The sequence below is a fragment of the Zonotrichia albicollis genome, chromosome 31 (genome assembly GCF_047830755.1).
Source record: "Zonotrichia albicollis isolate bZonAlb1 chromosome 31, bZonAlb1.hap1, whole genome shotgun sequence".
Taxonomy (NCBI): Eukaryota; Metazoa; Chordata; class Aves; order Passeriformes; family Passerellidae; genus Zonotrichia; species Zonotrichia albicollis.
Window position 1 is genome coordinate 2,344,148 of NC_133849.1, and position 13,832 is coordinate 2,357,979.

Sequence of the window (13,832 nt, forward strand, 5' to 3'; positions counted from 1 at the left end):
CGCTCCGGCGCTCTCGGAGGACCACCCCGCCCCGTCCCTGTGATCTAGTAATGATCGACAGGCACGACAGCCAATGGAAACTGCGAATGGGCGTTGGCGCGCGGAGAGAGCTGCCAATGGGAGCGCGGGGGGCGGGGCCCGGCGGTGAAGGCGCGGGAGGGGTGAGCGGGGGGGGGGAGGGAAGCCGGGGCCGCTTTTGAGGTCCCTGAGGGAATTTTGGGGGAGTTTGGAGGTGATTTGGGGTCCGGAGGGGTTCTGGAATATCCTGGAGGGATTTAGAGGTGGCAGCGGGGATTGGAGCGGTCCTTGGTGAGGACTGAGGGCCTCAGGGGCAGTTTTGGGGAGTCCCTGAGGGAGACTGGGGGGGGTCTCTGACGGAGATTTGAGGTTTCTGAGGAAGGTTTGGGGTCTCCGAGGGAAGTTTGTGGGCTTGGCTTGGCAATTTGGGGTTCCGGAGAGAAATTTTGGGGTTTCTGAGGGGAGTTGAGACTTGATGACGGAATTTGGGGATCCCTGAGGGAGGTTGGATGTGTCTGAGGGAGGTTTGGGGTCCATGAGGGGAGCTGGAGCTTCCGTGAGGGAATTTGGGGTTCCTGAGGGAACTTTGGGCTGTCTGAGGGAGTTGAAGGGTCCTGAGCGGAGTTTGGGGCGCCCCTGATGTGAGTTGGGGTTTCTGTGAGGGAATTTGGGGTTTCTGAGGGAAATTTGGGGTTCGTTACAGGGGTTGGTGGTTCTGTGAGGGAATTTGGGGTTCCCGAGAGACGTTTGGGTTTCCTGAGGGGAGCTGGGCATTTGATGAGGGAATTTGGGCTCCCTGAGGTGTGTTGTGGATTCTGTAATGGAATTTAGGCTTGGAGGTCCCTGGGAGGATTTTGGGTCATTTGGGTGCAGCTTGGGGGGTCCCTGGGACATTTCGGGGGTCCCTGGGTTTGTTTTGAATCTTTTTGGGGCAGTTTGGGAGGTCCCGGGCCGGGGTTTGGGGGCTTCCGGGGTGGTTTGGGTCCTTTGGGGGTCACTGGGTGATTTTGGGGGGTTCCTTGGAGAATCTGGGGGTGTTTGGAATGGTCTTAGGGCAGTTTAGGGGGATTTGGGGGGCAGTGGGAGTTCTGGGAGCGCGTCCCTGGAACAGTTTGGGGTTGTTTTGGGGCATTTTGGGGGTTCCGGGGGGTTGGGGGTCCTTGGGGCAATTTGGGGGTCCCTGTGGGGCTTTTTGGGGTACTTGGGGCATTTTTTGGAGAGTTTTGGGGCAATTTGTGTAGTTCTGAAAGGGGCTTTGGGGCTTTTTGGGTTATTTTTGGGATCCTTGGGGGATTTTGGAGGTTCCAAACTCCTGAGCCCCACCCCCCAATCCCCCTTTGCAGTGCCCTGGAGGATCCAGCTGTGCCCCCAGATGTTGAGGGCCCCCAGATGTGATCGGGGAGGGGCCAGATCCAGATGTTGAGGACCTGAAAATGCCCAAAGTATCCCAAAACCCCTCAGAGGCTCCAGATGTGGCAGCAGAAACCCCAAATCCAGATGTGCTATGGGCCAGAAATGGGCACCGGACGCTGCAGGTGGACAGTGACACAGATGTGGAGGAGGAGGGGCCAAGCCCAGGTGCTGGGCCACAGAAATGGCTTAAAATGACCCAAAATGTGCCTGAAACTCCAGATGTGAGGCTAAAAACCCCAAATCCAGATGTTCCATGGCTTAAAAGTGGGCGTGGCACGCTGTTGGTGGAGAGCGACACAGATGTGGAGGAGGAGGAGGCTGATCCAGAAGTGGAGCCCCCAGAACGGCTGAAAATTACCCAGAACGTTCCGGAAACTCCAGATGTTGCAGGAAAGACCCCAAATCCAGATGTTCCAGGCCCAAAAATACGACACAGGATGGAGCTGGTGGACAGTGACACAGATGTGGACGAGGATCCAGATGTGCAGCCCCAGAAAAGGCTTAAAGTGACCCAAAACGTGCCTGGAATTCCAGATGTGGAGGTGGAAACCCCAAGTCCAGCTGTGAGGGCGCCCAAAATTGGACACTGGGTAATCCTGATGGACAGCGACACAGATGTGGAGGGGGAGGAGGAGAATCCAGATGTGCAGCCCCAAAAACAACTCAGAATGCCCCAAAATGTGTCCGAAACTCCAGATGTGGCAGCAAAACGCCTGAATCCAGATGTTTCGGGCCCAAAACTCTGTTCTCAGATGCTACTGGTGGACAGTGATACAGATGTGGAAGACGAAGTGAATCCAGATGTGCAGCCCCCTAAAAGGCTCAAAGTGACCCAAAACGTGCACAGAAATCCAGATGTGGAGGTGGCGACCCCAAGTCCAGCTGTGGAGAGCCCCAGAATTGGCCTCCAGACGCTGGTGGAGGACAGTGACACAGATGTGGAGGACGATCCAGATGTGCAGCCCCCAAAAAGGCTCAGAAGGACTCAGCACTTGCCCAAAGCTCCAGCTGTGCGACGGGGGATGCAAAATCCAGATGTTCCAGCCCCCACAATCAGGAGCCAGATGCTGCTGGTGGACAGCGACACAGATGTGGAGGAGGATCCAGATGTGCAGCCCCTGAAACAGCTCAGAGCGACCCAAAACGTCCCTGAAACGCCAGATGTGGCTGCGAAGCCCCCAAATCCAGATGTTTCAGGCCCTGAAATCAGGTGCCAGGCATTCCTGGTGGACAGCGACACAGATGTGGAGGAGGAGGAGGAGGTGAGTCCAGATGCTGAGACCCTAAAAAAGCTTGGAATGACCCAAAATGTGCTTGAAAGTCCAGATGTGGTGGCACAGACCCCAAGCCCAGATGTTGGAATGACCCAAAATGGGTACCGGGCACTGCTGGTGGACAGTGACACAGATGTGGAGGAGGATGAGGTGAATCCAGATGTTCGTAGATGGAAAATTCCTCAAAATGTGCCCCAGACTCCAGATGTGCCCCCGCAGCCCCCAAATCCAGCTGTGAAGAGGTCACGGAGGGGTCACGGGGTGCTGCTGGATGACAGCGACACAGATGTGGACGAGGAGGCAAAGCCAGATGTTGGATCCTTAAAAAGATTGAAACCAGCCCCAAACGTGCCGGAAACTCCAGATGTGAGGCTGAAAAATCCAGATGTTGGGAGGCTCCAAGAGACCCAAACTGTGGCCGAGACGCCAGATGCGGAGGGAGAGGAGGAAGGGTGGGATCCAGATGTGGCCACCCAGCTGTTCCTGCCCCCAAATCCAGATGTGGGGGAGGCCGAGGCGGACCCAGATGTTGGGAGCCCAGAACGACTCAAAATGACCCAGAAGCACCCGGAAATTCCAGATGTGGAGGAGGAAGAGGAGTCAGATCCAAGTGTGGCCACCCAGCTGTTCCTGCCCTCCCCTGATGTCTCGAGCCCAAAACAACCCAAAATGACCCAGAACCCTCCCAAAATTCCAGATGTGGAGGAGGAAACCCCAGATCCAGATGAGGGGGAAGAGCAGGAGTCAGATCCAGATGTGGCCACCCAGCTGTTCCTGCCTTCTCCAGATGTTGGGAGCCCAGAAGGCCCCAAAACGGCCCCAAAGGACCCCAAAGTTCCAGATGTAGAGGGGCTGCCCTCTCTGGATCCAGATGTGGCCACACAGCTGTTCCTGCCCCCGCATCCAGGTGTGGAGGACAGCCTAAATCCAGATGTTCTGGGTCCAAAACAATCCAAAATGGCCTCAAGTGACCCCAGAATTCCCGTTGTGAGGGTGGAGACCCCAGATCCAGATGTGGAGGGGGAGGAGGACTTGGATGTGGCCACCCAGCTGTTCCTGCCCCCTGATCCAGATGTGCAGGGGGAAGGACCCTCAGAACGAGGTGTTGGGTCCCCAAACCCACCCAAAAGTGCCCTAAACCTGCCCGACATTCCAGATGTGGACATGGAGAGACCAAATCCAGATGTGGGGGAGTCACTGAGGGGCCACAGGACATTGCTGGGGGATGCTGATCCAGATGTGGGGAAGGTGGGCCCAAATCCAGATGTGGCAGCCTCAAAAAGACCCCAAACGGCCCCGGAAGTCCCTGAAATTCCAGATGTGGAGGTGGACACCCCAAGTCCAGATGTGGACGGGCCGGGGAGCCCTGGCCTGAATCCAGATGTGGCCACCCAGCTGTTCCTGCCCCCTGCCCCAGATGTGGAACCCCTGGAAAGACCCGAAAGGGCCCCGGACCAGCCCCAGGTTCCAGATGTGGAGGAGGCGGCCCCAAATCCAGATGTGGAGGGTCCCCCAAGCCCCGCCCAGGAGGAAGCAGAAGCTCCGCCCACCCCACAGGTGAATTTTGGGGGGTCCAGAGTGATTTTTGGGGTCTCTGGTCCATTTGGGAGCCCCCTGGGGATTCAGGGAGGGTTCCAGGTGGATTTTTTGGGGTTCCCCGTGAATTTGGGGGGTCCCAGGTAGAATTTTGGGGTTCCCAGTGGATTTTGGGAGACCCAGGGTGGTTTGGGGGGGTCTCAGGTGAATTTTTTGGGTGATTTTTGGGGGGTCCCAGGTGGAATTTAGGGTGAATTTGGGGATTTTGGGGGTGGCCGGTGGATTTTGGCGGTTCCTGGGAGGGTTTTGGGGATTCCCAATGGAATTTGGGGGATTTGTGGGGTTCCTGTTGGATTTTGAAGTCCCCACCACAGCCCCTCCCCCCAGGTGCGGCGCAGTCGGCGATTGGCCCTGAGTGGAGGGGGCGGAGCCTCGCGTGGCCCCGCCCCCACCAAGAACGGGCATGTTCAAGGCTCCAAGCCACGCCCCTCGCACAAGCCACGCCCCCAGAGGGGGCAGGACCAATCAGCGGCAGTGCTTGAAGAGGCCACACCATCAGTGCCCATAAAAGGAAATGGGCGGGGCTCAGTGGCAGCCCCGCCCCCAGAGGAGGAGGAGCCAACAGAGGGTGCCAAGCACAGGCTCCGCCCCCGGGCAGCACCAGGCTCCGCCCAGATCCGGGTAAGGACCAATAGGAACCAGTACAGACCCCTCCCAGCTGCTGTTCTGGGCCTGGTGGCACCTGGGCATGTCCCCACAGTGTCCCCAAGGTGTCCCCGAGTCCCCCAGGGATGTCCCTGCTGTGTCCCTAAACTGTCCCAAACCTGCCCCAGTGTCCCCAACTCCTCAGGGATGTCCTCACAGTGTCCCTGACTCTCTTAGGGATGTCCCCAATGTGTCCTCAATGTGTCCCTAAGCTGTCCCAGTGTCCCCTAGATGTTCCCACCCCCCAGTGATGTCCCCACTGTCCCCAGGTGCTGTTCACAGGCCTGGTGGCACTCAGGGATGTCCCCAATGATGTCCCCAATCATGTCCCCAGGTGCTGTCCCCAGGCCTGGTGGCACTCAGGGATGTCCCCAATGATGTCCCCACTGTCCCCAGGTGCTGTTCACAGGCCTGGTGGCCTCCCCGGCGCTGCGGGTGGCCCTGGGGACGCTGGGTGGCACCGAGGCCACGTCCGTGCACGACTGCAGCCACCTGGTGACCGATGGCATCCGCCGGACACTGAAGTTCCTGTGTGCCCTGGGCAGGGGCATCCCCATTGTCACCCCCCAGTGGCTGCTCGAGGTGACATCGGGGACAGCAGGGGGTGGGGGACATAAGGGACATTGTGGGGGACATTGGGGACAATCAGGGGGCTGGGGGAATTGGAGATGATGGGAGGACATTGGGGATTGGGGACAATCAGGAGGATTGGGAACACTGGGGACATCAGGGACATCAGGGGGATGTTGGGACATTGGGGACATCAGGGACACCGAAGTTCCCCTGTGCCCTCACCAGGGGTGTCCCCATTGTCACCCCCCAATGGCTGCTGCAGGTGACATCAGGGACAGTGGGGGGTTGGGGACAATTGGGGGACTTGGTGACAATGAGGGGAATTTGAGGACAAGGAGAAGGATTTGGGGACATTGGGGACAGGGGGTGGCACTGGAGACTTTGGGGGGCATTTGGGGACATTGGGTGGCCTTGGGGACAGGGGGACACTGGGGACATGGTGACAAGGGGGATTGGTCTTGGGGACACTTAGGGGTGGGTGGGATGACCTTGGGGACAGGGGGAACTCAGGGACAATGGGAGGGGATTTGGGGACAGTGGGGGTGGCCTTGGGGACTTTGGAACCTTGGGAACAGAGGGGCTTTGGGTGGCAAGGGAGGGTGACCTTGGGGTCCAGGGGAAGGACTTGGGGACAATCAGAGGGACTCTGGGGTGGCTCTGGTGGCCGTGTGTGACCCCTGTGTCCCCGCTGTCCCCAGAGTTCCCACGGTGGCCGCCCGCTGTCCCCAGGTCCCTTCCTGCCCCGGGACCCCTCCTGTGAGCGGCGCTTCGGCTTCCGCCTGCGCCCGGCGCTGGCCCGGGCCCGAGAGCGGCCCCTGCTGCAGGTGACACTGCCCCACGTGTCCCCAAATGTCCCCAAATGCCACCTCATGTCACCTAAACCCATCCCTGAGCCAGCCCCAGGTATGGCAATGGCCCCTGCTGCAGGTGACACTGGCCCCACATGTCCCCAAATGTCACCTGAACCCATCCCTGAGCCAGCCCCGGGCACGGTGGCACCCCCTCCTGCAGGTGATGATGACATTAATGTCCCCAACTGTCCCCAGCTTCTCCAATGTCCCCAATGCCCCAATCTCCTGAACCCCTCAATGTCCCCAGCCCCTGAATGTCCCCAATGTCCCCCTGATGTCCCCTCTGTCCCCAGGGCTACCAGGTGCACGTCACCCCCAGTGTCCAGCCGTGCCCTGAGGACATGCGGGACATTGTCACCTGCTGTGGTGGCACCTTCCTGCCACAGCTGCCCCAGGAATACGCGGTGAGGGGACAGCGGGGACAGGGGACATTGGGGACACTGGGGACAGTGGGGACATTGGGGGGATTGGGGGATTTGGGGGTTTCTCCTGGGGTATTTCAGGGGTTTTGGGGGGTGCTTGGGGTTTCTCATTCAGGTTTTGGAGGTTTTGGGGTTTCTCACTGGATTTTTTGGGGTTCTTAGGGGCTTCTCACTGGGTTTGGGGGATTTCTCACTGGGTTTGGGGGGGGGTTGAGGTTTTTTGGGGGGCCCTCACTGGGTTTTGGGGTATTTGGGGGTTTTTGGGGATCCCAGATTGTGCTCTGAGGGGAGACCCCATTGGGGGCTAGAGGGGTTCCTATTGGGGTTTTTGGGGGTTTCTCACTGAGGTTTTGGGGTTTCTGATGGGATTCTGGGGTCCTGACCCATTTCCCCCAGAAATGGGTGGGTTATTTGGGTTTCTCTCTGGGTTATTTGGGGTTCCTGATGGGGTTTTTGGGGTTCCTGGCCCCTTGTGCTTGTCATTCCCGACCCCAAGACTGGGCTGGGTAGGTTATTTGGGTTTCTCTCTGGGTTATTTGGGGTTCCTGATGGGGTTTTTGATGGGTTATTTGGGGTTCCTAGCAAGGTTTTTAGGGTTTCTCACTAGGTTATTTGGAGTTCCTCATGCGGTATTTAGGGTTTCTGATAGGGTTTTTGGGGTTCCTCATGGGGTTTTGGGGGTTTCTCTCTGTGTTATTTGGGGTTTCTGACAGGGTTTTTGGGGTTTTTGCCCCTGGGCTCTGTTTGTTATTTGAGGTTTCTCTGTGGATTTTTTGGGGTTTCTCTGTGGAATATTTGGGGTTTCTCATTGGGTTATTTGGGATTTCTGATGGGGTTTTCCCCCCAAGCCCAGTGTCCTGGTGATCTCGTGTCCCCAGGACAGGGCTGGGTGGGTTATTTGGGGTTTCTGACTGGATTTTTGGGGGTTTTGATGGGTTATTTGGGGTTTCTGATGGGATATTTGGGGTTTCACTCTGGGTTATTTGGGGCTCTTCACTGTGGTTTTGGGGTTCCCTGGCCCCTTATGGTGGTCATTTCCTGTCCCCAAGATTGGGCTGGGTGGATTATTTAGGGCTTCTCTCTGGACCATTTGGGGTTTTTGATGGGTTATTTGGGGCTCCTGATGATGTATTTGGGGTGCCTGACAGGTTTTTTGGGGTTTCTGATGGGTTATTTGGGGTTCCTGATGGGGTTTTTGGGGTTTCTCACTGGTTCTTGGGGTCCTGACCCGATTCCCCCTAGCCTTGTGTCCTGGTGATCTCCAGGACCTTTCTGATCCCATTGGGGTTTGGAGTTCCTCTCTGGGTTTTTGGGGGTATTTGGGTTCTCTTTGAGGTTCTTCACATTCCTCTTTGGGTTTTTGGGGTTTGTCATGGGGTTTTGGGGTCTGTCTCTGGGGTTTTGGTGTTCCTCATTGGGTTTTTGGGGTTTCTCTCTGTGTTATTTGGGGCTCCTGACTGTGTTTTTGGGGCTCCTGACTGTGTTTTGGGGGTTCCTGATGGGGTTTTTTTGGGGTTCCTGACTGTGTTTTTGGGTCCCCAGTCCTGTGTCCTGGTGATCTCGTGTCCCCAGCACCGAGTTCTGTTATTTGGGGTTACTCTGTGGGTTATTTGGGGTTTCTCTGTGGGTTATTTGGGGTTTCTCGCTGGGTTATTTGGAGTTCTGATGGGGTTTTTGGTGTTCCTGATGGGGTTTTTGGGGTTCCTGACTGTGTTTTTGGGGTTTCTGACTGTGTTTTTGGTCCCCAGCCCCGAGTCCTGGTGATCTCGTGTCCCCAGGACCGCTGGCTGTGGCCCCCGGCCGTGGCCGCGCGGCTCCCGCTGCTCTCGGCCGAGCTGCTGCTCTCGGGGGTGCTGCAGCAGCGCCTGGAGCTGGCGCCGTTCCTGCTGAGCCCCTGGCAGCCCCCCGAGCACACCCCCGAGCCCCCCCAAAACACCCCAAATCCCACCCAAAACACCCCAAACCCCACCCAAAACCAAAAAAATCCCATCGAAAACCCCCCAAATCCCGCCCAGAATAGCCCAGAGCCCACCCAAAATACATCAAATTCCACCCAGAGCAGCCCGGAGCCCACCCGAAACCAAAAAAATCCCGCCCAAAAACGCCCAAATCCCACCCAAACCCAAAAAAATCACCCCCGAAAACCCACCCAAAAAACCCCAAATCCCGCCCAGAAACGGAAAAATCCCCCCCGAAAAACCTCAAATCCTCCCCCAGAAACCCCAGATCCCACCCCAAAAACCCCAAATCCCCCCCAAAACCAAAAGAATCCTCCCCAAAAAACCCCAAATCGCCCCCAGAAACGCCCAAATCCCACCCAAAATCCCCCAATCCTACCCCAAAGCCGGTCCCGGCCCCATTCCGGGGGCTCCACCCCTCCCCCGAGCCCCCCCAGGACCCGGAGTGGGCGGAGACCCCCCCAAATTACCCCCCGAAAACCCCCAAATTCAGGGACTCCCCAAAAAACCCCAAATCCACCCAAAAAAACCCCAAATCCACCCAGAAAAACCCCAAATCCACCCCAAAAAGCCCCCAAACGGCCCCGGGGTCACTCAGAGGGTCCCGACCCCGATTTTGGGGTCCCAGACCCCCCACAGGAGCCCCCCAGGACCCGGAGCCGTCAGGGACCCCCCCAAAATCCCCCTCGGGACCCCCCAAATTCAGGGACATCCAAAAAACCCCCAAAAACCCCAAACCCGCCCCAAAAAACCTCCAAACAGCCCCGGGGTCCCCCTGCGGGTCCCAACCCCAATTCTGGGGTCCCAAATCCGCCCCTGGAGCCCCCCCGGACCCGGAGTGGGCACAGACCCCCCCCAAATGCAGGGAACCCCCAAAAAACCCCAAACCGGCCCCAAAAAGCCCCAAATCCCACCCCAAAACGCACCCGGGGTCCCCCCGAGGGTCCCGCTCCCAATTTTGGGGTCCCCGAGCCCCCCCCGAGCCCCCCCCGGACCCGGAGCCGCCGGGGGGCCCCAATAAAGTGAATTTGGGCAGCAGAATTCGGGGTTCTGGGGTCTTTTGGGGTCAAAAATGCCAAATTTGGGGGGGAGGAAGTGGGAGGGTTTGGGGACAGCCCTGGGATGGCCGTGGGCGGGTTGGGGACACGGTGGGGACACTTTTGGGAACATCAGGGAACCCTTGGGGACACCGAGGATCTCCTTAGGGACCCTCTGAGGACATTGGGGACCCTCCCTGGGATGGCCATGGGAGGGTTGGGGACATCAGAGAGCCCTTGGGGACACCAGGGACTGTCTCGGGGACACTTTGGGGACACCTCGGACCCTTTTGGGCCTCCCCCGGGATTGTCATGGTGGCCTTGGGGACATCAGGGACTTCCATGGGGACACATTGGGGACATCAGGGACCCCCGCGGAGCCACTTTGGAGACACCGGGGCCCTTCTGGGACATCGGGGCCCCCCTTGGGGACACCAAGGACCCTTCTGGAGACCCCTTGGGGACATTGGGGACCGCCCTGGGTTGGTCATGCGCGGGTGGGGGACATCAAAAGTGCCTTTGGGGACACTGGGGATTCTTTTGCGTTTAGCCCCGCCCCCTAATCCTTAGCCAATCAGCGCTCTCGTGCCGTGGCACTTCAGCCAATGGCAGCGCAGGATGGGCGGGAGTTTCGCTACCATGGAAACGCCCGAGCCGGGTCACCATGGTAACGAGGGAGGACGCTTCCGGGTTCCTGCCCCGCCCCCTGACGCTCTTAGCCAATCAGCACTCGCGGAGGGGAACAGCCAATGGCGATGCAGGAGGGGCGGGAGCAGCGTTGCCATGGCAACGGGGCGGCCGGGCCTGCGGCGGGAAAAGCGAGAAAAGGTAAAAAAGGACAATAAAAAGGGAAAAAACGTGAATAAAACCCGGGATTGGTGTGGGGCGGGAGAGACTGGGGGGCCTGGGGGACAGCGGGGCCCCTCGAGGATGGGCCTGGGGCCTTCGGGGACCCTGACTGACCCCGTCAGTATCAAATGGCCCCTCAGGACCCTGACTGGCTCTGCCAGGACCCCATATCCCCCTCAGGATACTGATTGACCCTGCCAGGACCCCGTCTCCCCTCAGGACCCCAGTTTACCCTTTTAGACCCTCATTTACCCTTCCATAGATCCCCGGACCGCATTAACCCCGCCCAAAGGCTGCGCTGAGCCTTTCAGGACCCCATTTCCCCTCCTAAGATCCCATTTCCCCTTCCAGGACCCGATCCCCTCCTAGCCCCGCCCATCTCTCCAAGAGACGCCCTCCCATTGGTCGGAGGGGGAGGCGGGATCCGGGAGCCGCCGCCTCTGATTGGCTGAGGAGGGAGCGCGGGAAAACGGCGGCGGGGGCGCCTTCCCGGCGTGCACGGCGCGGGGGAACTGGGAGAGACTGGGAGGGGAACTGGAAGGTACCGGGGGGAACTGGGAGGGACTGGGAGCGTGGGGAGGGGGAACTGGGAGCAACTGGGAGGGACTGGGAAGGGCTGGGAGCGTGGGGAGGGGGCTGGGAGGTGAGTGGGACTGGGGACAGCCTATACTGGTCCATACTGGGAACTGTCCCCCCACAGGTCGCCGATGGCCGAGCCCCGCCCGGGCCCTCCCAGTGCTCCCAGTGCCCCCCAGTGCTCCCAGTTCCCCCCTCCCAGTGCCCCCCAGTGCTCCCAGTTGCCCCCTCCCAGTCTGGAGGGACTCATTCCCCCCTCCCACTTTGTGCTGCGCCCCAGGTGAGGCTCCCAGTGCTCCCAGTGACCTCTCAGTAACTCCCAGTGACCTCCCAGTGAACCTCCCAGTGAACCTCCCAGTGCTCTGAGTAACCTCCCAGTAACCCCCAATAACCTCCCAGTAACCTCCCAGTAATCCCAGTTCACCCTCCCAGTGCTCCCAGTAACCCCCTGTGACCTCTCAGTAACTCCCAGTTCCCCCTCCCAGTGCTCCCAGTAACCCCAGTCCCCCTCACAGGTCCCTGGGGGCGGAGCTTGAGGCAGAAAGGGGGCGTGTCCATGAATTGGAGGTGGAGCTGAAAGCACTGAAGGGGCAGAGCCAGCACCTGGGGGCGGAGCTTGAGGCAGAAAAGAGTCGGAGCCATCGGCTGGAGGTGGAGCTTGAAGCAGAAAAGGGGCGGAGCCAACAGCTGGAGGCAGAACTGAAGACAGAAAGGGGGCGGAGCCAAGTGCTGAGGGTGGAACTCGATGCCCTGAGGGGGCGTGGCCAGCGATTGGAGGCAGAGCTGGATGCAGAAAAGGGGCGGAGCCAAATCCTGGAGATGGAGCTGGAGACCCTCAGGGGGCGGGGCCTCGGCCCAGAGGGGGCGGAGCCAAGCCCAGAGCAGGTGAGGCCTCGGTGCTCCCAGTTACCCCCAGTGCTCCCAGTAACTCCCAGTGTTCCCAGTGACTCCCCGTGTTCCCAGTAACTCCCAGTTACTCCCAGTGCTCCCGGTTACTCCCAGTGCTCCCAGTAACTCCCAGTCTCACCTGTCCCAGGTGTTCTGGATTTGTCTCAGGGGCAGGAGCCACCCCGGGAGGGACCAGGGACACCTGGGGGGACAATGGGGATATTTGGGGGCACTTGGGGACACGCCTGAACACACCTGGGGACATTGGGGACACACCTGGGGATGTTGGGGACACACCCTGAGGTGCCCCAGGGCGTTTGGGGTGTCTCAAGTACACTGGAGGTGGTTCAGGTGGGGTTTTTGGGGTTCTCCAAGTGAGTTTGAGGTGTCTCAGGTGAGCTTGGAGTGCCCCAGGTGAGTTTTGGGTTCTCAGGTGAGTTTATGGGGTCTCTCGGGTGTGTTTGGGGTCTCTCAGGTGAGTTTCAGGTCTCTCAATGTATTTGGGATCTCAGGTGTGTTTGGGGTCTCGGGTGTGTATTTGGGGTCTCAGGTTAGCTCTCTCTCCCCAGGTGTGCTTTTGGGGTCCCAGGTGTGTTTTTGGGGTCTCTCAGGTGTGTTTGGGGGTGCCCTGGGTGTATTTGGGGTCTCAGGTGAGCTCTCTCTCTCTCCCAGGTGCTGCTGGGCCGCTGGCGCCAGAAGGTTTTCCAGCTGCTGCTGCAGGTGAGCCTGCAACGGGGCCAGGAGCTGCGGCTGCAGGGACAGGTGAGGGGACACAGGAGGGGACACACCTGGGACAGGGGACAGGGGAGAGCACACCTGGTACCGGTGAGGGGACACAGGGACACCCCACACCTGGGGCAGGTGACACCCTGGACAGGTGAGACCCTACAGGTAGGACCAACCCCACACCTGGGGGGACCCTCTGGGGTCACTTGTGTCCCTGGGTGCTGTAAGGATGTCACACCTGTGTCACATTTGTCCCCCTGTGTCCCTGTCCCAGGTGCGCTCTCTGGGTGCTGCAGTGGCTGCCGGGTCCCGCCAGGTGTCGCTGTTGGAGCTGCGGCTGCGCCAGGGGGAGCAGGAGAGACAGGTGAGGGACACCTGGGGACATTGGGGACACACCTGGGGACATCCTTGGGACATTGGAGACACACCTGGGACAGGGGAGGGACACCTGGGGACATTGGGGGCACATCTGGGACAGGAGAAGGACACCTGGCACCATTGGGCACACCTGGGGACACACCTGGGGCAGGTGAGGGGACACCTTGGGGACAGCTGGGGGGTTGGGGACACCTTGGAGCCATCTGGGGACAATGTGGGGCTGTTCCGTGTCCAGGCCCTGTCCCAGGAGCGGCTCCGGGCGGAGGCGGCTGAGGAGGAACTGGGGAAACTGGGCCAGGCCCTGAGCCGGTACTGGGGCAACTGGGAGGGACTGGGAGGGACTGGACTGTCCCCATTGCTGTCCCCAGGCTGTTGGGGACACTGGGAGGAACTGGGATGAATTGGTTTGTACTGGGATGAACTGGGATGTCCCCATTGCTGTCCCCAGACTTGTGGGGACACTGGGGGTTACTGGTTTGTACTGGTTTATACTGGGTTGTCCCCGTTGCTGTCCCCAGGCTGTTGGGGACACTGGGCGTGGCCCTGGCCGATGTCACCGTGGCCGTCGGGGCCCTGGGGACCCTCAGTGAGCGCCTGGGACGGGCCCAGCACCGACTGCAGGGTCAGT

The 13,832-nt window shown here is 59.6% G+C and overlaps 2 protein-coding genes across 15 annotated transcripts in view; both read left to right on the top strand.

The window, feature by feature from the left end:
- The first annotated feature begins 61 nt into the window (after positions 1–61).
- On the top strand, positions 62–9,791 carry LOC141725811 (uncharacterized). Of its 4 annotated transcripts, none has more exons than XM_074529862.1 (7): positions 62–161; positions 1,362–4,262; positions 4,629–4,922; positions 5,343–5,528; positions 6,218–6,343; positions 6,664–6,774; positions 8,541–9,791. In XM_074529862.1, exons 2-7 carry the CDS (start codon positions 1,452–1,454, stop codon positions 9,774–9,776), a joined length of 4,764 nt encoding a protein of 1,587 aa, XP_074385963.1. In that variant the 5' UTR covers positions 62–161; positions 1,362–1,451; the 3' UTR covers positions 9,777–9,791. The 4 variants fall into 4 exon arrangements, with proteins under 4 accessions (XP_074385963.1, XP_074385965.1, XP_074385964.1 ...); XM_074529864.1 differs by lacking the exon at positions 62–161 and adding an exon at positions 169–232; XM_074529863.1 differs by lacking the exon at positions 62–161 and adding an exon at positions 174–309.
- Positions 9,792–10,411: 620 nt separating this feature from the next.
- Positions 10,412–13,832, top strand: part of LOC102061811 (uncharacterized) — a 28,271-nt gene continuing 24,850 nt past the window's right edge. For 3 of the 11 annotated variants that reach the window (XM_074529879.1, XM_074529885.1, XM_074529887.1), the window contains exons 1-7: positions 10,437–10,615; positions 11,337–11,492; positions 11,728–12,097; positions 12,773–12,862; positions 13,101–13,190; positions 13,440–13,513; positions 13,723–13,826. In XM_074529879.1, the coding sequence (XP_074385980.1) occupies positions 10,452–10,615; positions 11,337–11,492; positions 11,728–12,097; positions 12,773–12,862; positions 13,101–13,190; positions 13,440–13,513; positions 13,723–13,826 (1,048 nt within the window). In that variant the 5' untranslated portion in view covers positions 10,437–10,451. Of the gene's footprint in view, positions 10,616–10,987; positions 11,178–11,336; positions 11,493–11,727; positions 12,098–12,772; positions 12,863–13,100; positions 13,191–13,439; positions 13,514–13,722; positions 13,827–13,832 lie in introns of all 11 variants that reach the window. The other 8 variants (XM_074529880.1, XM_074529883.1, XM_074529884.1 and 5 more) reach the window with 8 other exon arrangements.